We start from the raw sequence: 26,284 nt of genomic DNA on the forward strand, positions 1-26,284 counted from the left end.
TGCATATGTACACTGTCAACTTTGTCTCAAGTGACAAAAGTTTGGGTACAACTGAACTGACCACTTATCCAGAAAGTTGTTTTACCATAAGAACATATTTACATGTTTATAAAATTAAAAACTTTTGATGAGATAATTCATTAATTTTATTAATAATAATGAAAACTTTTTTAAAAATATGTTTTATTTTTAATATGATTGTATCTGCTTAAGTTTACTTAAAGATTTAAATATTTATTTTAGGTTCAATTATACAGGTTTTCTATGTTCAAGGGCTTCATCTATAAAGGAATACAATCCATACTTAGCAGAAATTAAAATTCATTTTAAAACTTCTGAAAACATAAAATGGCAGAAGGAATGAAAGAAAAACCTCAAAAAGTTAGCTCTATAAGTGTTGAGAAGCAAAAACGTATTTTTAAAATTATTGTAATTGGTGATTCTAACGTTGGGAAGACTTGCTTGACATTTCGTTTTTGTGGTGGTAAATTTCCTAATAAGACTGAAGCTACAATTGGAGTAGATTTTAGAGAAAGAACAGTAGAAGTTGATGGAGAACAAATAAAGGTAAGTTTTCTTGAATCTCATATTTTTGTTGTAACATCTTGCCCTAACTCTCTTCAACAGTCATGCAATATTGATAAAAAAAAAATTAATTAAACTGCTGTTCTTTCAAACCTTGTGTATGTGAGAATTACATTTATCTTTAAGAATCCATGCAAAAAAAAAAAAAAAAAAAAAGACATTTCTCTCTTCATAAGATACTTGTGGGACTATCATATCCATTAATCTGTTTTTGCTGCCAGCAGGATTTAAATTGTGTTGATAATACAGTGGCCTTGGTTAACACAGCAAAAAAACTTGCACTGCTTTTAAATAGATGGCCTCACCAATTAATCAGCCATTTGTTTAAAAGAGGAGACTGCTATAACAGTCTGTTTCAGGACTGATTGGTTTCCCATCAGGTAACAGGTGGTCATTAGTAGCAATGTTCAGGTATACGTGTGATGTGAGCTGCTATGTAATATATGAAATAGCTTTCAATGTTATAATATAGCTAAAGCTACATGTTTTGTCTGCATGTTGTCACTAGAGACCATTGCCGTCAAATGAGGGACTGGTGAATCCTGAAATAAGCTATCTTAGCAATGTCATCTTTTAAACAAATGGTCAGTTAATCTTTTGTTGAAGCCATCTGTTTGAAAGTAGTGCAATACCAGAGAAACTCATTACAAAAGCAAGTCTCTGTTCTGCTGTGAGAATTAAGACCATTGTATTATCAGTGCAATTTAAATCCTATTGGCTGCAAAAACAGATAAACAGACAAGATAGTCCTACAAACATTTTATAATTTCTCTGAGGCCATATAGCTTGTGCTATCTCTTATTAAGAGAACTTTGCAACTTGATGGGAACTACCCTTGCAAATTGCAGCTATGTGACTGGTCATACTGCACTTGTGGGAGCCAGTGACCTCTTTGATGTCCCTTTAGAACAGATGAGAGAGAGCAAAGAGATTGAAAATGCCTGGTGAGAGTACAGCTGTAAAAATGTATACTTCTTAAATGGAGAGGTTAAACATAGAGATTTAACAAAGATTACCTGTTATTTATTTCTTTGCTGCAGCCTTTCATGTCAGCATCTTCGATTTATATCAGTGAATGGAGGAATTTATAAAGTCCTCTTCATTTGGGACTAGTTAGCCAATTTCAAGCAGAAGATGTAGCTTTTTTCATGTTGAAAAAACCTACACCTTCAAGTTCTTCAGCATGCACAACATGCAAGTCAACTCACGAACACAAGCTTCTGCAGGCATATGTACTTACAGTTATGAACACACACTTGGGAGCCATTGATAGCTTTTTTTTTTTTTTTTTTTCCACTCTCTTTGCTATAATGGAGGCAGAAATGAAACTTGGTAATTAATTGTTGTTGCATTAAAGAAATTAATTGAATTTATTAAAATCATAATTTCATGTAAATTGATAAGGATTGTGTATAATTTGTTATAATTATTCCTTAAGAACAATTTTTATTTTTTATTTTTTTCGGTGCAGAAGTATTTTTTTCTCTGAAGCACCCTCTCACTGATACTGTACAAGGCATGTATTTAAAATCAGCATTACAGAACATGACAACATGTAAGGCAGTGGTCAGGCCACACCTTGAGTACTGCATACAGGTCTGGAAGCCTCAGGAAGGATGTAGAGTTGCTAGAACGAGTACGGAGAAGGGCAACAAGACTGGTAAGGGGAACAAAGGGATGTTCTTATAAAGAAAGGTTAAATTCTGCAAATTGTAGTCTCTGGAGACTAGACACCTGGGAGGCGATCTGATTGAGTTGTACAAGGCCTTGAATGGATTGAGCAGGCTCAATGCTGCTGGGATTCTTCCTCTTGCTCAGATTACAAACCTGAGGGGCATAGATTCAAATTGAGGAAAGACAGTTGTAGAATAGATGTGCAGAAATTTACCTTTGGCCAGCGGGTGGTTGATTGCTGGAACAAGCTTCCCAGGGTCCTGAGCTGGATATCATCATTCTTCTCTTTCTTGATGATTCCCTTATACTTCTCTCTCTCTCTCTCTCTCTCTCTCTCTCTCTCTCTCTCTCTCTCTCTCTCTCTCTCTCAGAGTAACTTGGGTATTTTTTTATTTTTTTTTTTTTTGTCTGGTGCAGCATAAGCCTCAGGCTTCTGTGCACCTTATAGCTAATAATAATAATAATAATCTGTTGTGGAAGTTGATAGCTTAAATAAATTCAAAGCAGAACTAGACAAACATTTGGAACGAATGGATCAATGAAATGGGAAGGGATTTTTTTTTTTTTTTTTTTTTGGCTGATGCTGTATAAGCTTGCTTTCTTGCATCATATGCCTCTGCCAATGCTAATTTGCTGTGACTTTGTTTATTATCATTTAACAAACTGTTTACATTTTTAATCACTAGTTATTAAAATGTTTACTGATGTAAATAAATTCTGTTGTTGGCACACAGTATTCATTGAAACTGCTCAACCACTAGGTATACTCTACCTCTTTAAAATCTAGCACCTCTCAAATCCCTGTAGGTACCAGATTTTAAAGAGTTTACTGTATATGCTTTAGTAACAGTAAAATGATTTTATCTACTGTCATAATGGAAAATATAGTCTTAATAATCATTATTTGAGACTAATTCTTACATCTTTCAGTGACACGTTATTCAGCAAGTAGTTAGCAAGAAACCGTCAGAACCCATGGAAAAGAAGGGAAAAAAAAGGAGTAATTTTCTTATGCTGCATTATCAGAGGCCATCTTTCTGTTATTTCTATGATTTCGTGTAATATACCTATTACAGAATCTCAGTACAAGAGAAGCTTGCAGTTTGTGGCATTGCCATTCACTCATTAGTTAATTTACATGTTAAATTTTGAGATCCTGTTTTTCAGATTGTAGGTAGCTGCCTTGATTACTTGTGGTTTAGACTTTGATCATACTTTGCCCATCATGGGTTTAGGTGCTCAGTTATTCACTGAATCTAGTTTGACTATTGTATGCATTTCTGTGTTAAATTTCCACCTTGGGAGTGCTTTGCTCCATCTTGTGACAAGAGACCAACTGCATTAAAAAGCTGTATTTGGCTGCATTCACTTTCACTTTGGACTTGTACTCACATTAGAGGTGCCATTTTCCACAGTTCAACATAAATTGTTAATAGTTTATCCTGTGCTCACTAACAAGGGCAACCCATCAGTAGGTCTTGAAACTGGTGGCAATTATATAAAGTGTTAAGACAAACTGAATGCTATCTGCTGTCAGAAAACTTTGTGTCCCATTTGAAATTAAAATTTGGAAATAGCCTGAAGGCTTGGATTTTGGTATGTACAGCCACTCCCCGGCTTACGTAATACTCCACTTACAGAAATTCGACTAAGTTTTTGCCGGCCGTTACAAACTTAAAAAAATTGTGGAAACATATTTTGCATCCCGTAGGAATAAATGGAGGCATCATGAAAATATTGTAATGTGAACCCACAGTAACACATTGGTTGTTGTTTTTTTTTTTTTTTTTTTCATAATTCATTCCAAGACCTTGTAAGTTGAAATTTTTTATATATTTCGCTATATAACTAAGCTATTTATCTCTCTAAAAGGTCGTTTTTTTTTTTTTATAAAAATTGCACTACACTTTCATTGTTATCACATATTCCGTTATAAGAATCAATTTTGAACGCTTTTGTGATATTTTTCTAAAACACATTTCTGGAAGTCACTATAAAACAATAAAAACAATTTGCACTTTCTGGTTTATTGGGCTTTTCTGTTAGCGCAATCTATTATAAACGGGTGGTAAACTTGATCTTATTGCAATTGCTATAATACCGATAACTAGAATTCTGTGGGGTTTTATGTTACGGTATTATGGTGAAATGAGTTCCCCTTCACTGAAATTTTCACTCATATGAAAAACAAATAAATTTTCAGAATCTGCTTTTCATTCCTATTTACTTATTACAATAGTGAAGGGAAAGGGACCAACAAAGGCAGGGTTGTTAATGGCAGTGTGCTACTACAACATAATCTAGATAATTTGGGCAGATGGGCTAAGAAGTGGCAACTGAAGTTTAACCTTGACAAATGCAAAGTACTGCATATGGGTAGAAGTAACCCCAGAGAAATGTACCAACTGTGTGGTACTACACTTAAGGTGGTAGAAAATGAAAAAGACCTGGGAGTAATTGTGCAGTCAGATATGAAGTTTTCTGAGCAATGCAGACAGGCAGCCAGGGCAGGTCATGGGGTTTTGTCAGTGATATATAGGAATTTTGCTAGCAGGGAAAAGGAGGTGATTATCCCTCTGTATAAGGCAATGGTCAGGCCACGCCTTGAGTACTGCATACAGGTCTGGAGGCCTCATTTTAGGAAGGATGTAGATTTACTTGAGCGTGTACAGAGAAGGGCAACAAGATTGGTGAGGGGAATGAAGGGATCCTCTTACTAAGAGAGGCTTAAGTTCTGCAAATTGCAGTGGCTGGAGACTAGGCACCTGCGCGGTGATCTGATTGAGGTATATAAGGCCTTGAATGGGTTGAGCACGCTGAATTCTGATGGGATCCTTCCACTTGTTCAGATTACGAACCTAAGGGGGCATAAATTCAAATTAAGAGAAATAAATTCAAATTAAAAGACAGATGTAGAATAGATGTGCGGAAATTTGCCTTTAGCCAGCGGGTGGTTAATTGCTGGAACAAACTTCCATCTGTCGTTGTGGAAGTTGATAGGCTGAATAAATTTAAGGAGGAACTAGACAGGCATTTGGAGGCAATGGTGTGATTTTTTTTTTTTTTTTTTGGCTGATGCTGCATAAGCTCATACACTTGCTTTCTTGCATCATATGCCACTACTACTACAAAAAGTGCAAGTGCTGCAGTGCTTGGAAATGAAACAAAATTAATTTAGAAATGAAGATGATTAATTAAGAAGTACGAAGCAGGACAAAGTTTGTCATCTGTTACACCAAATTAGGTCTCGCCGCTTCAACAGCGAATACCGTTTTAAGGGACAGTGCACGTATAAAAGAACATGTTAAAGGATTAGCGCATTTAAGATCAACAGTAATCACAAAACAGCGTTCAGGTGCTATATAGAAGATGGAAAAGCTATTAATAATATGGATGGAAAATCAGATTCAGAAGCAAGTGCCTCTGAGTCCAAAATTCAAGCAAAAGCAAGAAGTATTTATGAAGATATTAAGGATAAGTATGGCAAACCCCAAGCCAAGTTCGTGTGGACCTATTAAACCGGTTTAATAGGTCCACATGAACTTGAACCTATTAAACCAGTTTAATAGGTTCAAGCATTGTGCTGGTTTCCAAAACATTAAAGTATGCGGTGAAGTCACCAGTGCCGATTCTGTATTTGTGGAAAAATTTTGTGATGTGTTAGAAAAAACCCCTTCTAAATCTCCACAGCCCTCAACTTCCACAGCGGCGTGCTTATCAGCTAGAGAGTTAATTCTGGCAACAATGCTCGAAAGGTAAAACTTGCTGACATTATGCCTATCTCCTCTCTTTTTTTGTAATTTTATACACTTTCGTAATTTTTCCTGTGCATGAGATAAAAAAATTGAATAAATAATTCTATTTACATGTTCATCGAACATTTCTTTTTTGATTCAATCAAATTTGCGAGTGCTGCATAAGCATTTATGGAAATTCTGACTTATGTAGAGTTCCGTGGAACGCAGCCCTTACGCAAGTCGGGGAGTGGCTGTATTTAACCTTTATTCTTGCGTGCAAGGTATTACCTTGGGCCATTGGTCAAATTTTGGAACATGCTATCCGACTTTCCACCTGTTGAGTAAGCACTGCCTAACTTTTGTTGTTATGGAGTTTTGAGTACATTGAATTAATTTATAACACAAACTCTACAACTAGCATAACCTAGAGGTTTCTACTCACTCTCTGCACCTGACAGAATTCTTGATTAACCAGTTTACATATAATATATTAATACACTACTAAAACATGGTTATACAAAAATGTCTTGCAGGCTAAAATAATGTTTAAAATGAAATGTTATCTTAGCTTGACCTAATATGACCCAACCTCCCTTTTTCTATATGCACTTAATTTGACTGCTTTGCAGTTTGCAGATATCTTCAAGGATGTAACCCCCATGAACATGAGGTCCTGCTATATTCTCTTTCGTAGTCAAAGCACTGTTTACTCTCTTTGTGGTCAGAGTGAATAGTGCTGTCTTTGGGAATGTAAGTGCTCAGAGGAACTGTTTTTACATTGGTTTGTTTATTTATAATACTGCTTTACCTTCAGTAAGGCAGTACTACGAACTTCAAGAGACTAACAGATGAATTTTCTAAAAATGCATATGGATGAGGTTAGAAACGTTTTTTAATAAATATAGCAGTTATGAATGTTCTGAGCATTCCGTTTTTAGATTTTTATTTTAACAAAATAAAATTACTTTAATTATGACTACACTTAATTTTTGTAAAGCTTATGTACTACTAACCAACCACAAAAAACTCTTGACAAGAAATATATACAAACTTGGTTATGGCATGTTTGAGGGGACTTGACATTATAGCTTTTAACTCCAGCATTCTGTCAAGGTTGTTTCTAATTCGAAAGAGATGTTACAATGTAATTGGGTGCCTCCGTAGCCAGGTGGGCAGGAGCAGCAGTGCATAGTACACGCTTCTTGATTAGACTGGGGTTCGAGCCCGTGACCACCAAATACGGAGGATGCGGAAAGCATTAGCATTAGTAGAGGCATTTGATGCAAGAAAGCAAGCTTATGCAGCATCAGCCAGAAAAAAAAAAAACACTTCCACTTCACCCCTCTGTTCGTTCGAAATACCTGTCCAGCTGAGCCCTAAACCTTGTCAACTTCCATGACAAGGGATGGAAGTCTGGTCCACCAACCAACCACCCGCTGGCTAAAGGCAAATTTCTGCACATCTCTCCTACATCTGTCTTTCCTCAATTTGAATTTATGCCCTCTTAGGTGATTATTCTGAGCAAGATGAAGAATCCCATCAGCATTGAGCATGCTCAAACCATTCAAGGCTTTATACACCTCTATCAGATCACCTTGCTGGTGCCTAGTCTCCAGACACTATAATTTGCAAAACTTGAGCCTTTCTTCGTAAGAGCACCCCTTTGTTCCATTCACTAATCTTGTTGCCCTTCTCTGTACTCGATCCAGCAGCTCTACATCCTTCTTGAAATGAGGCCTCCAGACCTCATTTCAAGAAGGATGTAGACCCTCCAGACCTGTATACAGTACTCTAGGTGTTGCCTGACCATTTCCTTATACAAGGGAATAATCACCTCCTTATCCCTGCTAGAAAAATTCCTATATATCATTGACAATACACCATGAGCTACTCTTTCAGTGTCTGCACTGTTCAGAGAACTTCATATCTACCTGCACAACCACCCCCAGGTCCCTTTCATTCTCTACCACTGTCAGTGTAGTACCACGGAGTTAATACGTTGCTCTGGGGTTGCTGTTTCCCATATGTAGTACTTTACATTTGTCAATGTTAAACTTCATTTGCTACCGCTCAGTCCATCTGAACAACCTTTCCAGATCCTGTTACAGCAGCATAGTGTCAGTAGTGTCCTTGACAACCCTGCCAACCTTCGTATCGTCTGCAAACTTGGACATTAAGCTTGATATACTATCATCAGTATCATTTATAAATACAGAAAATAATAATGGACCCAACAATGAACCCTGAGGTACTCCATTAATAACATTAGTCCATGATGAGCAGTGTCCATTGATTACCACTCTGTCTTCTTCCCCTCAACCACCCCTTTATCCATAGCAGCAATTTGCCTCCAGTGCCACACTCCTCCAATTTGTGCAGCAGTCTTCCATGTAGTAGTAGTAGTAGTAATGGCATGTGATGCAAGAAAGCATGTGTATGAGCTTATGCAGCATCAGCCAAAAAAAAAAAAATCACACCATTCCCTCCAAATGCCTATCCAGTTCCTCCTTAAATTTATTCAACCTATCAACTTCCACAACGACAGATGGAAGTTTGTTCCAGCAATTAACCACCCGCTGGCTAAAGGCAAATTTCCGCACATCTATTCTATGCCTGTCCTTTCTTAATTTGAATTTATGCCCCCTTAGGTTCGTAATTTGAACAAGTGTAAGGATCCCATCAGAATTCAGCGTGCTCAACCCATTCAAGGCCGTATATATCTCAATCAGATCACCGCGGAGGTGCCTAGACTCCAGCCACTGCAATTTGCAGAACTTAATCCTCTCTTGGTAAGAGGATCCCTTCATTCCCCTCACCAATCTTGTTGCCCTTCTCTGTAAACGCTCAAGTAAATCTACATCCTTCCTAAAATGTGCAACAGTATCAAAAGCCTTTCTAAGATCCAAGTATATAATATCACAGTTATTCCCTGCATCCAGTTCTTTTTTGACTGCATCATAGTATCCAATCAAATTGGTCAGGCAAGACTTCCCCTTAACAAAACCATGCTGTGTCCGAGCTATAACTGAAGTCTTGTCTAGATGATCCTTCAGTGCTTCTTTAACCAGTGCCTCCATTAATTTTCCTGGAACAGAAGTTAAACTCACAGGTCTATAATTACTTGTGTCAGCCTTTGATCCTCCTTTGTGAATTGGGGTCACATTTGCACATCTCCAGTCTATGGGTACCTCCCCTGAGTTCAAGGAAACTCTCATAATTATGGCTAAGGGTTTGCTTACTTCCTTTGCTGCCTCCTTTAATATAACTGGATAGGTCCCATCCACCCCAGGTACCTTTCTTGTGTTTATCTTCAACAATTTCTCCTCCACTTTACTCTCAGTTATTACAAGATTCTCTAGCTTACTGTCAGAGTTGAATACACCTCTGGCATTCCCCTCGCTGAATAACTCATGTGTGAATGTCGATGCAAAATATTCATTTACTTTGTTAGCTACCTGGGCAGGATCATCAACAGTTGACCCATCGATATCAAGTGGACCAATCTGATTCATCCCCTTCCTTGTAGAGTTTACATAAGTAGAACTCTTTGCTGTTTTTCTTTGCATCCCTTGCCAAAGATTTCTCGTAATCTGCCTAACCTCTTTCATACAGATCAACTTGTATCTATCATAGGCTTCTGTGTCACGTGTTAATTTGTATGTATCCCATACATTTTTTTTCTCTGCCATATGTCTCATTAGTTCATCTGACATCCATTTAGGCCTAAACCTTGAACAATATTTCTTAGTTGGTATGTAAAGCCTATTAGCTTCCAAGATAAGTTCTTTGAATGCTTCCCATTTTGAATTTGCTGTTGGTAACATCATCAGTTGGTCCCACTGTATACAATTTAAATACTGTATCAGTCCATCGTAGTTGCCTTTACGAAAGCAATAACCCTTCCCTTTACCCCTAATGGTAGTTACCTCTGAGTAAATCCCACTTCAGCACACTGATCATTGCCACCTAGTGGTTCATTTATCTGCAGATTCTTAATGCATGAAGAATCACTACTGATAATCAAATCAAGAGTATTACTCCCTCTAGTTGCCTCCCGAACATGCTGATGTAGAAAACAATCATCCAATAAATCCACAAAAGCCTTACTAGTGTGTGAATGACTAGCCCCCAAATTCCAATCAATATCTGGGAAATTAAAATCCCCCATTATAAGACTCTCTGATTTACTGGCCCACTCTATTTCCCTGTACAGTTTCTTATTATACTCATCAGAGTCATTAGGCCTATAGCACACTCTTACTCTCAATTTTGATCTCCCAATGCTTATGTCACACCAAACTGACTCGATTCTGCACTGTCCAGCGATGTCGACTGGCTTCACTTCCTTGGATTTTATGTGTTTCTTAACTAATAGCATAACCCCTCCTCCCTCCACTGCATATCCCCAGAGCAGTATGGCCTTAGTTGCTAATGCTCCCAAAAACCAAATAACAAACAACAATGTAATTGCAGCATCCTGTTCTTATTGAACATAAACATGCTGGAGCAATCGAAGAAAATTATAACGAATGTTTATGACAAATTAGTAGAACTCTATTCCGAGAAGTTAGTTCAGGAAATTATTGAATTAACAACTGAATTTACTGATTTCCAAAGAGATGCAGTGCACAGCATGAGGGGAAAAACTGGTGAGCAAAGGTATATTGTTTGTTGTTATGTTTGTTATTTTGGATTTTAGGAGCATTAGCAACTAAGGCCATAGTGCTCCGGTATATGCGGTGGTCATTCCCTGACCTTTCCGCATCCTCCATATTTGGTGGTGACGGGCTCGAACCCCGGTCTAATCAAGAAGCGTGTGCTACGCACTGCTGCTCCTTCCCACCTGGCTATGGAGGTGCCAAAGGTATATTGTTAACACCACCAAGATTGCTGCCAAAACAAATTAGCATTGTTGATCAGCTAGCAATGTACTTTATGGCTATTCCACAAAATCCCTCTGCTTTATGGCAACAATGAGTCATGTTATTGCAAGCAACAGTGCATTTTACTGCATAGATACCGGAATGCTCAATTTATGTTAAGAAACCAATTTGGTTTCAGGAGGGGATGCTCCACCACTGATGCCCTCGAGAGGATCATCAATGCAGCCAGAAACTGTAATAGGAAATATTTCCTCCTCATCTCAATTGACTTCACTGGAGCCTTTGACTCCCTCTGGTGGCCCAGTATTCTGGCCAGGGTCCGGCTGGCTCAAATCCCATCAAATCTATTTCGCTACCTGAAATGTTACCTGGAAAACCGAAGAATCACCGTCAGCACTCCCTTTACCTCTGTATCTAGACCAGTTTACAGGGACTGCTCCCCAGAGATCTGTCCTGGGGCCACTCCTGTGGAACCTGGTGCTTGATAGGTTTCTAAATCTGGATATTCCAAATGTCACTACACAGGCATATGCTGATGATCTGATTATGATGCTTCAAGCATACAGCAGGGCTCAAGTGGAGGCCATAGGCAATCATGCCACACATGCTACAGGATTGGGCCAAGAGGAATCTTCTAATGATTTCAACCAAAAAAAACAAACTCAATACTCCTCAGGGGTGCTCTTGACCCTGGTAGACCTCCACTAATAAAAATAAATGGCGCGACCATCAAACTCAAACAGGAACTAAAATATTTAGGAATAATACTAGACCGAAACTTGAACTTCACATCTCATCTCTGTTACCTCAGAACCAAAACAAGGAGACTTTCAGCCCTGATAACCAAAATCACCAGGAGGGACTGGGGACTAAAGAAGAGGGTGCGCTCCTTTCTATACAAAGCTCTCTTCGTCCGTATCCTGGCCTATGATGCAGGCACCTGGTATCAGAAAGCAAACACAGCATTCAACAAGAAAAAGCTGGAGTCGATCCACCAATCCATACTATTGACAACAACTAGAGCCTGCTGCACCGTGAGCACCCATGCACTCCAGGTCCTGGCGGGCTTCTTGGACCTGGAGGTTGTACGCTGTGGGCTGCTGCACCAACATTTGAAAGGAAGAACCACAATTTATCTAGACTACACAACAGATTCACAGAAAAGCAAATCCTCAGAAAATAAGAGGTTAACGGAACAACTGTAATCTATCTGGCAAAATAGATAGAATCTTACCACAAAAGGGCAAGTCACCAAAAAATTTATACCCGATGTCACCTGGCCTGCATGCCACCTTTCTTCTTATGGGATATGGCTCCTTCAGAGGAAAACTCCACGAGCTGGGAATCTCCGACAACCCGAGCTGTAACTGCAGGCAGGAGGAAACCTGGGAACACCTTATCCACGACTGTGACAACTATGAGGACCTCAGACGTCAGCTGTACACACGCATCAACTCCTTGCTAAGGAACCGAGAAGAAATAATATTGCAAGAAGAAGATAATTACCGGGCTTTCACTGTCTTTGCCAATGAACTCTTTGAAAGACAAAGATCCTTGCCACATCATCACAAACCTATGAAAACACAGACGTGACTACTGGAAATGACTGCAAAACTTTGAACTAGTGACCACCTGAAGTAGATACAACACATGAACGTGACAAACTGGACCTGACTTCCCACCAGACTAACGCAAAAAATGAAGATTGCAACTTGGACTCGGACCGCCACTGGACTAACACAAAGGTGAAGATTTCATCTTATGATGCCATACAGCCATATGGCACCCTGGCTATACATTCTGCCTAGCCTTCTTTTTACTCCTCTTTCCCTGGCTGGGGGGTGCTGTCTTCTTCCTGTCCTGCCACCCCTCTTTCTCCTCTGCTGGGCATGGGCATGCCCCACTGTTTCAACAGGGGTCATCTTCCTTATCGACCCTTACTTCCAATTTCCAACTCCCCAATCTTCTGCCTCCCCTCCCATCTCTTTCCCCTTATACAGTGCCTGCCCCACACGTCCAAATTTAAAACACCAAAATTCGTGCCCGACCTATTAGGAAATCTTATCACTTCCAGCACATATCCCTTATAGCCACTCTAAACAGCGTATAATATACCATCCCAACTGGTATTAAATAAATTTTGGTTTAGATCTGAATGATTTTCAGGTTCATCATCTTTAAACTTGGTTCAAAAATTTTCATAAGTTGCAGTTTCTGTTGAATATTCTGCTGTATTGACATATTTAAGTCATACAAAAAAAAAAAAAAAAAAAGATGAGTGTATGAGTCTCACCATTAAACAAGTATTTTTTCGTAAACAGTGTTGGCTAGGATAAATCCATTCCCAAAATAAAAGAAGAATTTTTTTTATTTTTTAGGTTCTAGCCACTGAAATCTCAGGAAAGTAGGTGGCAGGACGTTCCAGAGTAAACTTTAAGGGAACACCTGTCTGGCCTCCCCGTGGCAGAGTATGTAAATGTCAGGTCCCATCAGGGGCCTGGCGGCTAACAAGCCAGATGAACGAGGGGTGCAACATATTACACAACACATGACCCACACACTTTTAAAACTCTGGCCTTGACAGCGTACGCTCCTCAATACAAAGAACATATGCAGAGATGAGGTAAATCCCTGGTGCCATTAGACCCAAAAATACTCTGTCTAAAGATATGTTACCTTTCCTTTTTAATTACTCATCTGAGTAAACTGCATGGGAGTTTCATCAAATGTTAAGAAAAGAAAACACCAAACTTCCTAGTTTATTTCCACAGTTTGTGAAGAATTAATTCTTTGTAAATTGTGGAAATAAACTAGAATTTTGGGTGCACTTCGGCCTTTGAGGATTTTTTTTTTTATTGTTATTTTAACTGATTTCAGTTTGCTATTTTCTTTTCTAAGATTCATATATGTATTGAAGAATACATCATTGAAACAGTCCCATGAAATTTACTCAGGTAAGTGTGAAAAGGAAGGGCAAATACCATATCTTTAGATATTGATTAGCCATTAGCAACACTTTGTCACTTAATATTATTCACCTTCTGATTTCTGCATAGTCTTGGCTTTTACATTATACAGTATCTGCAATTACAGTATACAATAGATTACTGTTTGAAATATAATGCATATGGACAAATGAATGATCAAGATTAGAGAACAGAAGTATGTAATTTTAAATTAAGTTGTAACCAAAGTAAAATGGCATAGTTTGGACAGAGATTAGTTTTAATAGGCATAATTGTGACATTATATTTTGAGTTCATTAATCAAGTCTGGCTCTTGATTAGACCGGGGTTCGAGCCCATGATCCACCAAATATGGAGGATGCGAAAAGGTCAGGGAATGACCACCACATATCCCCGGAGCAATATGGCCTTAGTTGCTAATGCTCCTAAAAACCAAATAACAACAACAACATCAAGTCTGGCTGTACTTTTAGGTGCACTTCCAAAATGTCAGTGCAAAACTTGCCACCACAATCAATTAATTTTTTTAAAAAAATTTTTGAATAAGTACTGGTAATGTGGGAATCTTTTTTTTATTTTTATTTTTAGAAAATATTGACTGATAGGGAAAAAATTAAGTGAAACATATTCATAATTGGACACTGAACTCTGTACCTGATTAAAGAACTTTTTGAGATACAAGTCCTAATGAATTAATTGTACAATTTAACAATTTTAGCTTATGTTCTCTCTCTCTCTCTCTGTTTTTTTTTTGCAACATCTATTAAAAAAAAAAAGCTTCTTTCAACTAAAACTGCTGTTACTCTAATTATGAAAATGACCATAAACTCATTTGACTCCATTTTATTTATGCACCCTCTTGCATCTTCCATGCTGTGGGTATTTCCTGTTACTTGGTTGTTCAGGTTTTCACTGTTGCCTACCTGCCCACCGATGAGGTTCCACCAGAAATGGTTGAAATCCAGATCTCGGTAGTGGCACACACTTTAAGTGAAACAGCAATATATTTCTCCACTGGGGTGGTACATTTTATTTAGAGTAGTGCAATGGCAAGGCAATTCATGGCAGAATGCATCCATAATATGAGATCAAAGCAGTAAGTAGCAGACTTAGCTTGCTTAATGCTGTGTGCAGAATGAGGCTATGCCTTTCATGAAAAAACTGCTTTCCTGCTTTAAAAATGAAATATAAAATATTTTTAGATTTTTTTTTTTTTTTTTTTTTTTTTTCATATTCAGGCTATCCATTTAAGTATTAAAATATCAGAATGGTACAAGGATTCAAAGCATCTGATGAGTGTATATCAATAAAAATAAAATGTCTCCTGAGTTTTATATTTTATCTACTCTTCCAAATGTTTATCTGATCCCTTTTTAAATCTGCATAATCTTTGGCTCTACAAAGCTGGGTGGTAACTTGTTCCAGTAGTTATTTACTATTTGAAAACCCATTAGAATGAAATTTCATATTTGTTTTAAAAAAAATACTAAAAATAAAAAAAAGAAATAAGGTATAAGATTAGTTGCAAAAATTTTCTACTACATTTTTCAATTAATGATGCCATTAATATTAAAAATAATCCAGAAACATTCAGTGCATTCAGTTTATTTCTGTACAGAGTTATTACAAAAATTATAGAAATGTGAGTTAATCTTTTAAAACATTGTTATTGCAAGATTTTAATGAGGCCATTCTTTATACTGTGTGTGTGTGTGTGTGTGTGTACATACACACACACATATATATATATATGTGTATATGTATATATATTTATATACATACACACACATATATATATATAGCCCACAAGTTAAAAAATGGCAACTTTGATCACTGTCACTAGTTGCAACTGAACTAGTTACGTAGATAAATTTATGCATTAGAATAATTATTATGCAGTAATTTCATTATATCATTCGAATGACCATAATTATTGAATTTTATCATTCCTTTTTTCATTTAGCTCCAACTGTGGGATACTGCAGGACAAGAAAGATTTCGTAAAAGTATGGTACAACATTACTATCGCAATGTACATGCTGTTGTTTTTGTTTATGATGTAACAAAAATGTCATCCTTTGAAAGTCTTCCTCATTGGGTCGAAGAATGTAATCAGCACCAACTTACTTCAGATATTCCCCGTATTTTGGTAGGCAATAAGTGTGATTGCAAAGAACGTGTTGCAGTTAGCACCAACATGGCTCAGAAGTTTGCTGACCTCCATAATATGCCTCTATTTGAGACATCTGCTAAAGATGATAGTGAAGCAGACCATGTTGAGGCAATCTTTATGACACTGGCTCATAAGTTAAAAAATTCTAAGCCAATGATGCCACCCCGAATGCAGAGACAGATGGTTCCATATGAAGAGCAGAATCATAAGGTTATCAATGTAAACAGACAAATACATGACACATCAGTTGAGGATGATTCAGAATCTCTATGCTCTTGTTAAAAATTTGTGTTATGCTTTAGAAGTGTTAAGTGAAAATTCTTGTGTTTAGATCATTTTGTAATAAATGACTGAGTGTATATAAATAATGTTTGCAAGTATTCACTGACATTTTAAGAACAGTATGCCATTTGTTGATGATACTGATCCGTATCATTGAGCATGCTCTTTATCTCCTGATCAATGAAATATTTTGAAACCTGTAATAAAGTATTTTTTTTTATTATTTAAAGAAAGTTTGAAGTATTTTTAAGTTTCAAATGATAACAAAATTATTTTATTGTTTACAGTACCATAAATTTTAAGCTTATTTAGATAAAAAATATCTTTAACTTAACTATGATTACATTTGGTTGGCTTTTTATTATGTCATACTTATTTTGCCAATAATTTCTTGTATTTTTATTAACCCTTTGGCTGCTATGAATGTAGGAATTTTCCATGCCCAGTGCTAGTTCCATCATTAACAGTAATCACAGCAGCTGTAAATTCCTTTTGGCCAGTAGTCAACTATGTAACTCCAACTTCTTAAAGGTGGGATAGTTTTTGATTTTCTTGACAGAAGCAGAGAACTTGAATAATTTTGAAAGTATAGTTCTTGAAAGTCTCAGAAACATGATTATAATAGAAATAAATGTGGATTATACATTTTTGGTAGGCAAAACACCTCAATCAAATCACTACAGGTTACAAAAATGGACTGTTTTGCATTTTAGCTTTTAGTATGTTGATGGTTGGAAATAAGGTCCTTTGGTTAATATTGGTCAAATAACTATTTCTAAAAGGAAATATACAGTATTCCAAAATGATAGATACAGTTCATGATAGATACCAGCTAATATTTTTGTAATTTTGCTTGTCAGAATAAAATTTGCAGCCGTTAGGTAATTAATTATACTAAGTGGTGATTTTAAGTTTATCAAGGCAAATATATCTGGAACAGTAATCATTGGAATAGTGGTTCAATGTTATATATATTTAAATAAAAAAACAAGTTCTTGTTTATGCTCCAGCATGACCAATAGGTCAGGAGTTTGCAGTTAATTATTTTGACAATGAATACAGTCATTAACCACATTTAGCAGTCATGTAGGCTTGAACCACAGTTCACTCAGATGTGTGCGCATTACTGCATTCTTGCACTTCCCATGATTTGCAAGCAGCACTGTGTGGTGAAATCTGTCCATTATCAAATCATATCTCCAGATTTATGAAATATAGAAGAAAATTGTCAATTGCAAAGCTGTAAATCTAAATAAGACAAGCATATTTTGTAAAATCGGTGGTTTCTGAACAAAGGTTGAAATTTGTTTATATATCAATTGTATTTAGTAAACATCTTGATGCAGAAATTCCACTCCACAAGTACAGTAATTAGTTGTCTTTGCATCATAATATGGCATTCAACATTTTGTAACATACAAGGGATGTTAAACCCAGATACAAAAAAAAAACCCAGTTTCTGTTATTTTTTTTTCCCTTCAACATAATGTCCTTGTACTTTAAAGCAATCATTCCATTTTCCGTGAAGATATTAATACGTAACGCCGATACTATTTTGTTATGGTTCTGCACAAAAAGTCATAGAAACTGGAGTGAGTTGGGATTATAGGGAGGATCCATAAGTGGGGCAGGCTGAAAGAAAGGAGGCAAGCAAAGACTAATCATAAATGGGCATACTTCAGATGGGCCAGTGTAACAAGTGGAGTTCATCAAAGAGTGGTGTGAGGACCCCAGCTTGTTTCTGATCCTTCTTAATGATATTAATGAGGGGCTGTAGAGAAAGTTGCTGTGATTTGAAGCTGGGTGGGTGGTTAACTTTCAGAAACAGGCAATGGTGCTTAAAAATGACTTAGACTAGTTACAGGTATGGTCTGAAAAATGGCACCTAGGGTTTAATGACACTAAATGTAAGGTCTTGCACTCGGAGAACAAAAACTCAGGCATTACAATTGACTGAGGGTGGGGGAGTCAAAGGTTGTTATTATTATTCAACTGTGTAATATCATAGCAAGACCCACACTTGGAATATTGTATCTGTTCTGTAGGCCTTATATATATTTAAAAAAAGAGAGAGAGAAAGAAAGCTTGAGAGAGGTTTCAGTGAAGGATGACCACATTGTTATATTAAATGTCCATATGAGGAATGGCTTAGAAGGTGTGGTCTGCAAAGCCTGGCAACTAGACATCTTAGGATGGGAAGGGGGTGGAGGATCTGATTGAGATGTGGTAAGGCCCAGAACTGAAGGAACTCACTAAAATTAATGACAGTGGCTTCTTGCTGATGGACAAGAACTGGCAGGGAGTATAAATATAGTATTTTGGAGAATAACAGAAGACTGATCTCATAAAGTTTAGCTTTGGGCAGGCAGTGTGTTGTACATAATTAGAATAAATTATCTTTCAGTGTGACCAAGGTGGAGAGTTTGCAATATTCAAGGCAGAACTGGGTGGGAACTTTCTGGCATTGGAAATAATATTGGTTCTTAGAGAATATTCTAAAAATTTTGGCACAGCAATAAGAAGCACTACCACAGAACGAAACATTAGTAAACTAGCTGTCACATCACACTCAGGGATCTCATTAATATTGCTTGTTTAAATTAAATATATAATATAAAATAAATTTGATTACAGATGAGAGGTGTCAGTTGAACTCCTTCAGAATGATTTGGATAGACTTCAGGAATAGTTAGAAAAGTGGCAAGTTTTCATGTTGCAAAATGCAGGGTTTTCACTTGAGAAATAACATCCCCAAAATAATTTATACATTAGGAGGAATTGAATTAAAGAAGTAGAGGAGGATAGAAATATTTGGGATTTACAATCCAGGTTGACATAAAATATTTGGGATTTACAATCCAGGTTGACATAAAATATTTGGGATTTACAATCCAGGTTGACATAAAATATTTCTCCATGCAGTGTGAATAGGCAGCAAGGAGACTCAGTGTCCTGTTGGCAATTTATCAGATATCTGTGTGTAGAGATAGTAATGTTGTAATCCTTCTCTATAAAGCATTGGTGAGGCTGCACTTGGACTGTTGTAGTCTCCAAGTATGGAGACCACATCTAAAAAGCCATTGAGGTTGTTGAAAAAGTTCAAAGATGGGTGATGTACTTGGTGAGATTGGCAAAAGAGTGTCCATATGAGAAAAGACTTTGAATATGTGAGCTACAGAGCTTGGTAAATAGGTACCTTAGAGAGGGATCAGATTTTGGTCTATAAGGCTCAAAGGGGGGATAGTAAAGTGAAAGAAGGTAAAATTTTCATGGTTATAAATGATGTTAAAAGTAGAAGCCATAAACTCAAATTACGGGGAGGAGTTTTAGACTTTGATTGTAGAAAATTTTCTTTTAGGCATAAGTTGTTAATTTCCATGATACTTTGGGGAAATTCAAAGGTAGCTAGCTGTATTGGCACATGGGGAAACACAAAGGTAGTGGTTTTTTTTTTTTTTTTTAAGCTCTTTCTTTGGCTTCTGTGTACCACACAGCTTATATTAATACTGAATACAGGTAGCCCTCGTTTTGCGCTGGTCCGATTTGCGCTAATTCGCAATAGTGCCAATCACTAACATAACGCCATTTTTATTTATTTATTTTTGCAATTTTTTTATAAATTGAAAGTTTAAAATCATCAGACAATTTATCAGTATCATACTGTGCTATGTATCGTGCACTGTTCATGTGATTTAGGACAATCTGAACCAATCAGCAATTAGCGCATTCGTATCAGAGACGAGAAAGATTCCCGCCCTCAAAGTAACCACTCGTGGATTTGGGTAGTGTAAAGGTCCATGTGGTGAAGCATTCAGTTGGTTGTTGTTTACACTATTTACACATGTTGGAAATTTATTACGCTAACATTTTTTTATTAATTGTGCTATTAATAAATTAAATAATAATAATAATAATAATAATAGTGATAGCCATGTGCAATTTATTCCAGTCGTGTTATAAAGTTTTTAATTTAATAGAATAAAGACATGCCATGTCTGGTAAAATTAGTTAATTGAATCCTGGTGCAATATTTGGAGGATAGAATCTAATGAAAGCCGCCCTAATGTGTGTAGGGCTATGAATATGCCTCCATCGACTATTACTACAACTATGAAGAATGCTAATAAAATAAAACAATTGATGCAAAGTAGTAGGTAAAATTTTTGGTGCCCAGAACCTAACACTTTGATTTCTGATTGACTCCATTATATAAAGGGTTCCATTTGCGCCTGTCCCCCCAGGAACCTAACCCTGGCGTAAATCGAGGGCTACATGTACATATTTAAATGTTTGCAACCATCACTCTTGCATTTCATCTACACACTAATTAATGAAGTATGTCATTCATCATCATCATCATTATTAGCCATATAGTGCAAGGAAGCCTGAGGCTTTTGCTGCACCAGGCAAAAAAAAAAATTTCTGAGTTACCCTGAAAGAGAGAGAGAAGAATGATGATATCCAGCTCAGGAACCTGGGTGTGCCAAGCCCATGCTCACCAGATGTGATCCCCTGGGGTCAGTGTTTTGATTCAAAAATATTGTATTAACATTCATCAAAAGTACGTGAAATAAATTTTATTTTCAGGGGAATTTCAGGATTTACTGACTATCAACCACTGGAAAGAGCACTTGGTCACTTAATAACATCACCCTAAACCATCACCATTCTAACAATCACCATTTACAACGTAATTTCCTTGATATATTTAAAATCACTACCCTAGATAAAATCAAGTAATTTGTTAGAAAGTTTTAGTGTCTCATTCACAGGCTGTTTATATCTTAATGAGAGTTGTTTTATGCATTTTTATACTCATGATTTTTCTTTTTAAGGGAAACAACCCAACATTCTGCCATTTTATTGTGTAAATAACATAGCAGTTAAGGGGTTAATGTTCCATTCTGTGCTTCTAAACTTATATTAACTGGAAGTGCTCATTGCCTTTGAGTGCACATTCATTCTGACAGAAATATATATAAAAAAGTAGATCTGTGCAAATTGGATTAAAGAAACTGTCTTGTATGTGGTATTAAATAATTTTTGGTTTAGATCTGAATGATTTTCAGGTTCATCATCTTTAAACTTGGTTTAAAAATTTTCATAAGTTGCAGTTTCTGTTGAATATTCTGCTGTATTGACATATTTAAGTCATACAAAAAAAAACCAAAAAAGAAAAGATGAGTGTATGGGTCTCACCATTAAACAAGTATTTTTTCGTAAACAGTGTTGGCTAGGATAAATCCATTCCCATTCTACATCACCAAAGTATTAGCTTTAACCAGACCAGCCGTTGTGGCTGTGACTGGAATGTGCTCAAAGTATTTAATGTATTAGTAACTCTAGAGCTGCTTGGTTTGACTTGAACTGTATAATTTGGATACTACTTGTTTTCAAAGGATTGTGTCACTTGTAATCAAATGGATAAATATTTTAGCCAACTCTCCTTAAGATACAATTGTGGAGTAGGGCAAGGGCAAAAAGTCCAGTTAGATAAAGAATACCAGGTAACAGCTATCATCACTTGATAAGGTTCCAATTATTACAGTGATATAGAGCTATGAGACTGCAAGGTACAGATGAATGTGCAAATTGTTTGGCCAGAGAATTTTGTGGGATGGAGTATCTATGCTGCCCCCATAGATAGAATATTTGTATATGATGAATCACTGTATATGCTATTTGAACACTTTATAACTGAATCCAAATGTTATGAGCTAATTTGCTACATTCTCAATGTTCTCAGTTTAATCTTTACTTATTCCTTCACTTTGCCTTATACTTATTTTGTGAGGGGAAGGAATTGTTCCTACATCACTTAGAAGTGTCAAATTTTCTGAATATCATAGGAAAAGATGTACTGTGTTATGAAAAACATAAAACAGTACATCTAACGAGACCCATATGCACCTGTTTTATATATGTTTATTAAATTATATACACAATCTTATATGTACAGATCAAAATACACTAGCATTTAAACACAATTTTTTTCAGTATTAGTATTAGTAGAGGCATATGATGCAAGAAAGCAAGCTTATACAGCACCATCCAAAAAAAAAACCCTTCCCATTTCACCCATCCATTTCGCTACAAAAGTTTATCCACTTCTTCCTTGAATTTATTTAAGTTATCAACTTCCACAATGACAGATGGAAGTCTTCCAGCAATCAACTACCCACTGGCTAAAGGCAAATTTCTGCACATCTATTCGACACCTGTCTTTCCTCAATTTCAGTTTATGCACCCTCAGGTTTGTAATCTGAACAAGAGGAAGAATCCCATCAGCATTGAGCCTGCTCAATTCATTCAAGGCCTTATACACCTCAATCAGATCACCTCGCAGGTGTCTAGTGTCCATATGCTGCAATTTGCAAAACTTAAGCCTTTCTTCATAAGAGCACCCCCTCTATTTATTTATGCATTTATTGCATTATTTATGCAATAAGCATTTACTCCCTCATTCTGACCAACTTTCAGATTTTTGACAACAGTTCAGGGAAATTCCCTGCATCTAGCAAGTTCTCCAGTATAATTAAAACAATTTTGTAAGGCCTTTATGGGTGGTATACCCCTTAGGTAATTGGTAGGATTTAGCGATTACTGTTTCAGAATTTTAAGGAAAATTACAAGTAATTTTCTTTGAAATCTATGATTCACCAGAAAATTTTGTTATAGAGAGAATTTCATTGTAAGAAAGTTTGTTTTAAAGGATTCTGAGTGTCCTTACCTCCATCTTAAGCGTAACAATTTTTCTTTGTCAACTTTTAACTGTCAGCGTCATCAACTGTTAGAAGCACTTGCTGGTTGGTGATATGTCTAAGCTGCTGTAGGAAAATATTTCTGCAGAAGGCTATAGATTTACTTGAAATGAAGAGGAGTTTGATGCTTAAGTATAAACCCCATCTAGAAAAATAAAGATGAAAGCCTTACCCTTCAGCCATTGCTAAGAATGAGCAAATATGTGATTTCTGAATTTTATGCTGCTAAGCAAATGTTTTCTGATGGACAGTATGAAGCTGTCGAACAGATGTCTTCAGACTTATTCAGAATAAAGAAGAGCTCCAGTGGCAGCTAAAATTTATTTCATTTTGGTAATTTAATACTCACCATTCATTGATAATGTACTTAGGTCTTTTATGTAAAATCTAGTGTCAAATATCATAATAGTCAGTAAGGTTAGGTTATGTGAACATGAAAAACTGATTGATGGGTAGATGTAGCAGACTATAACATCACTTGTTAAACTAATTGGTTGGCAGTGTGATTCAGACCAAAGAGCTTCTGGTGAGAAAGCAGGGTGCCAATAGAGTTTTGCTGATTATCAATTTTAAAGTTGTGTAGGACTTATATATCACAACCAAGACTTCATTCTAGACAGGTATTGTTTCATTATATGGAAGGAAAATTACAAGTAATTTTTTTGAAATCTAAGATTCACCTGAAAATTTTGCTATAGAGAGAATTTCATAGTAAGAAAGTTTGTTTTAAATGATTCCGAGTGTACTTGCCCCCACTTTTCTTTGTTAACTTTGACTTTCAGAACATTTTGATGGCTGTCAGCCATCCTTTTTTATTTATTCAATTAAGAACATATTTTCAGGCAGTATACATACAGGAACATAGCTGTATGTAAATAAATGAATGTGCAAATTAAAAATAAGTGCAATCTGCCTTATCAGTTTAATTTTTTCTCAGTAATAGATATGTCAATGCTACAGCTGGAGATGACATGAGGACAAATATATTTTATTGGGCATCATGTATAGACTTATCTAGCGGTAAAGGTAAAATAATGAAATATCACATTATTATATATATCGAGCTGGTTTTATTTTTAGTTTTCACATACATCACATATGATTAAATACAAAATAAATGCAATCAGCTTGATTTTCAATAATACAGTATTATGATGTATGTATACAGTTACAATGTACATTAATACAATATTTCATTAGACATTTCCAAATTATGGTATTTGAAAATATACATCCACAAAAACCTGTCAGTTTATTTATTTTTATTATTATTATTTTTTTTTTACTGAAGCTCTGTCAGCTAAAATTCATGTACATATACAAATATACGTGAAATAGGAGGACTCCGTTGAAATCATCTTCTGAAGTTGCTCCATAATTTCAATGCCTTAGAGAAAATTGGCATTAAGAAAATTGTAGAATCTTCCTGTTTATGTTAATTCTTCCTGGTCCTGAACATGCATAATCCTTTGAAAACATTTAAACAGTTCCAGTATGGGAGTAATTTGATTTGGTCATGCAGTGCTAACACATTGACAGAGCCCTTAAACCACTGTAGCTAATATATTATTTTCAGTATAGCAGTTATTTGGTGGTACTTTCATCCTGTTTGTTGTTTTTCAGTACGAGACTGTTTATGTAGACTTTGCCCTTCACAGAGGCATTTTAAATATTTTAGGCATATTTTTAACATAAATTTCTCAAGTTGTAATTTTGGTAATCTACAGGATGTCTCAAAAATATTGGTACAAACGTTTAGGGGCGGTAGGTAACATCTAAAGGAATGTGAATCGCATAGGAACCCATAACCGGAAACGTCACAGGAAAGTAGTAGCAGAGGCACAAGAAGCAGAAATGACACAAGACAGTAATTAGTGGCAAACATTTATTTGACATAATATTAACAATGGAGTACGAGATCGATGCATTTTATGATGTTACAACAGATGCTCGAAGGTTCCACCATGAGACGCGATGCATACGTGACACCAACGGAGCATGGATTGGCGGACATGGTCGAACATCACACCTGGAGTTTCTTTGACAGTAGCAGCAGCGCAGACGAGTCTCGCCACGAGATCCATTTCCGTTTCCACAGATGATTCATACACTATAGATTTGAGGGTCCCCCCACAGAAAGAAATCAAGGCTTGATAAATCAGGTGAGTGTGGGGGCCAGGCAACGGGTCCACCATGGCCAGTCCATTGACGCCCAAAACTCCTGTTCAAATGGTCACGAACACACCTTCCATAATGGGCAGGCGCCCCGTCATGTTGAAACCAAATGTTGCGTCTCACATTTGCTGGAACATCATCAAGTAACCCTGGTAGAACCTGTTCAAGAAAGATTCGATATTTAGTGGAGTTCATGCGAGATGGTAACAGGTATGGGCCAACTAAGCAGTCACCGACCATACCTGCCCACACATTTATTGCGAAGCGATGTTGTGCCGCATGGGGGCACACACCGTGTGGGCCTTCTGCTAATCCATACACTAGGTGCATGTCTGCCAGCTCACAGTTCATATATCAATGCATGCTCTTTGTGCGGCGACTACTGCTTGAATGAGTAAACCAGAAAAAAATTTTCTGGTTTACTCAATAAACCAGAAAATTTTACTCACAAAAAAAAAAAATTTCCCTCTCGCAAACTGGTGAACAGTGCCGTGTACTGACTTACGGTGACGTTTCCGGTTATGGGTTCCTATGCGATTCACATTCCTTTAGATGTTACCTACCTCCCCTAAACATTTGTACCAATATTTTTGAGACACCCTATATGTTAACATTATGTTTTGACTTATAAATCAAAAAATATATTAAATTCTTAAGGTGTGTTACTATACACCTAGGGCATTGGTTTTTGTATGTGCCACCATTATCAAGATTTCATATTATAATATTGTAGGTAAGCATAAAATTTGTAAAAATAGTACTTTTCATAAATGTTTATAATAAAATCCAGATATTATTTAATGAGCAGCTGAAATGTATTTAAAATGTAATCTACAATTGCAGCTAACCTGATGTGCTTAGATTTCTGTGATTTAACTAGGACACACTTTTAAATATGTGAGTTATATTGTTTATTTCTACAGATTTATTCTGAATGTTGTAAAATATAATTGATATTTTTTGAATAGCTAGATCAAAGTGTAGCATAATTACTTAGTAAACTAGTGAACTTTTTACTGTTGAAGTCCACTTCATTTCTTCCATGCAA

General features: G+C 36.4%; 1 protein-coding gene across 1 annotated transcript; it reads left to right on the forward strand.

Annotated features, from left to right (window-relative positions):
- The first annotated feature begins 272 nt into the window (after positions 1–272).
- Positions 273–16,397, forward strand: LOC150090620 (putative Ras-related protein Rab-33). The gene is made up of 2 exons (XM_090379109.1): positions 273–567; positions 15,809–16,397. The coding sequence occupies exons 1-2, from the start codon at positions 349–351 to the stop codon at positions 16,298–16,300; spliced, it is 711 nt and encodes a 236-aa protein (XP_090235235.1). The 5' UTR covers positions 273–348; the 3' UTR covers positions 16,301–16,397.
- Positions 16,398–26,284: the final 9,887 nt, after the last annotated feature.

This window comes from Mastigoproctus giganteus, chromosome 1, assembly GCF_048544385.1.
Source record: "Mastigoproctus giganteus isolate SK-2022 chromosome 1, ASM4854438v1, whole genome shotgun sequence".
In the NCBI taxonomy this organism is placed as follows: Eukaryota; Metazoa; Arthropoda; class Arachnida; order Uropygi; family Thelyphonidae; genus Mastigoproctus; species Mastigoproctus giganteus.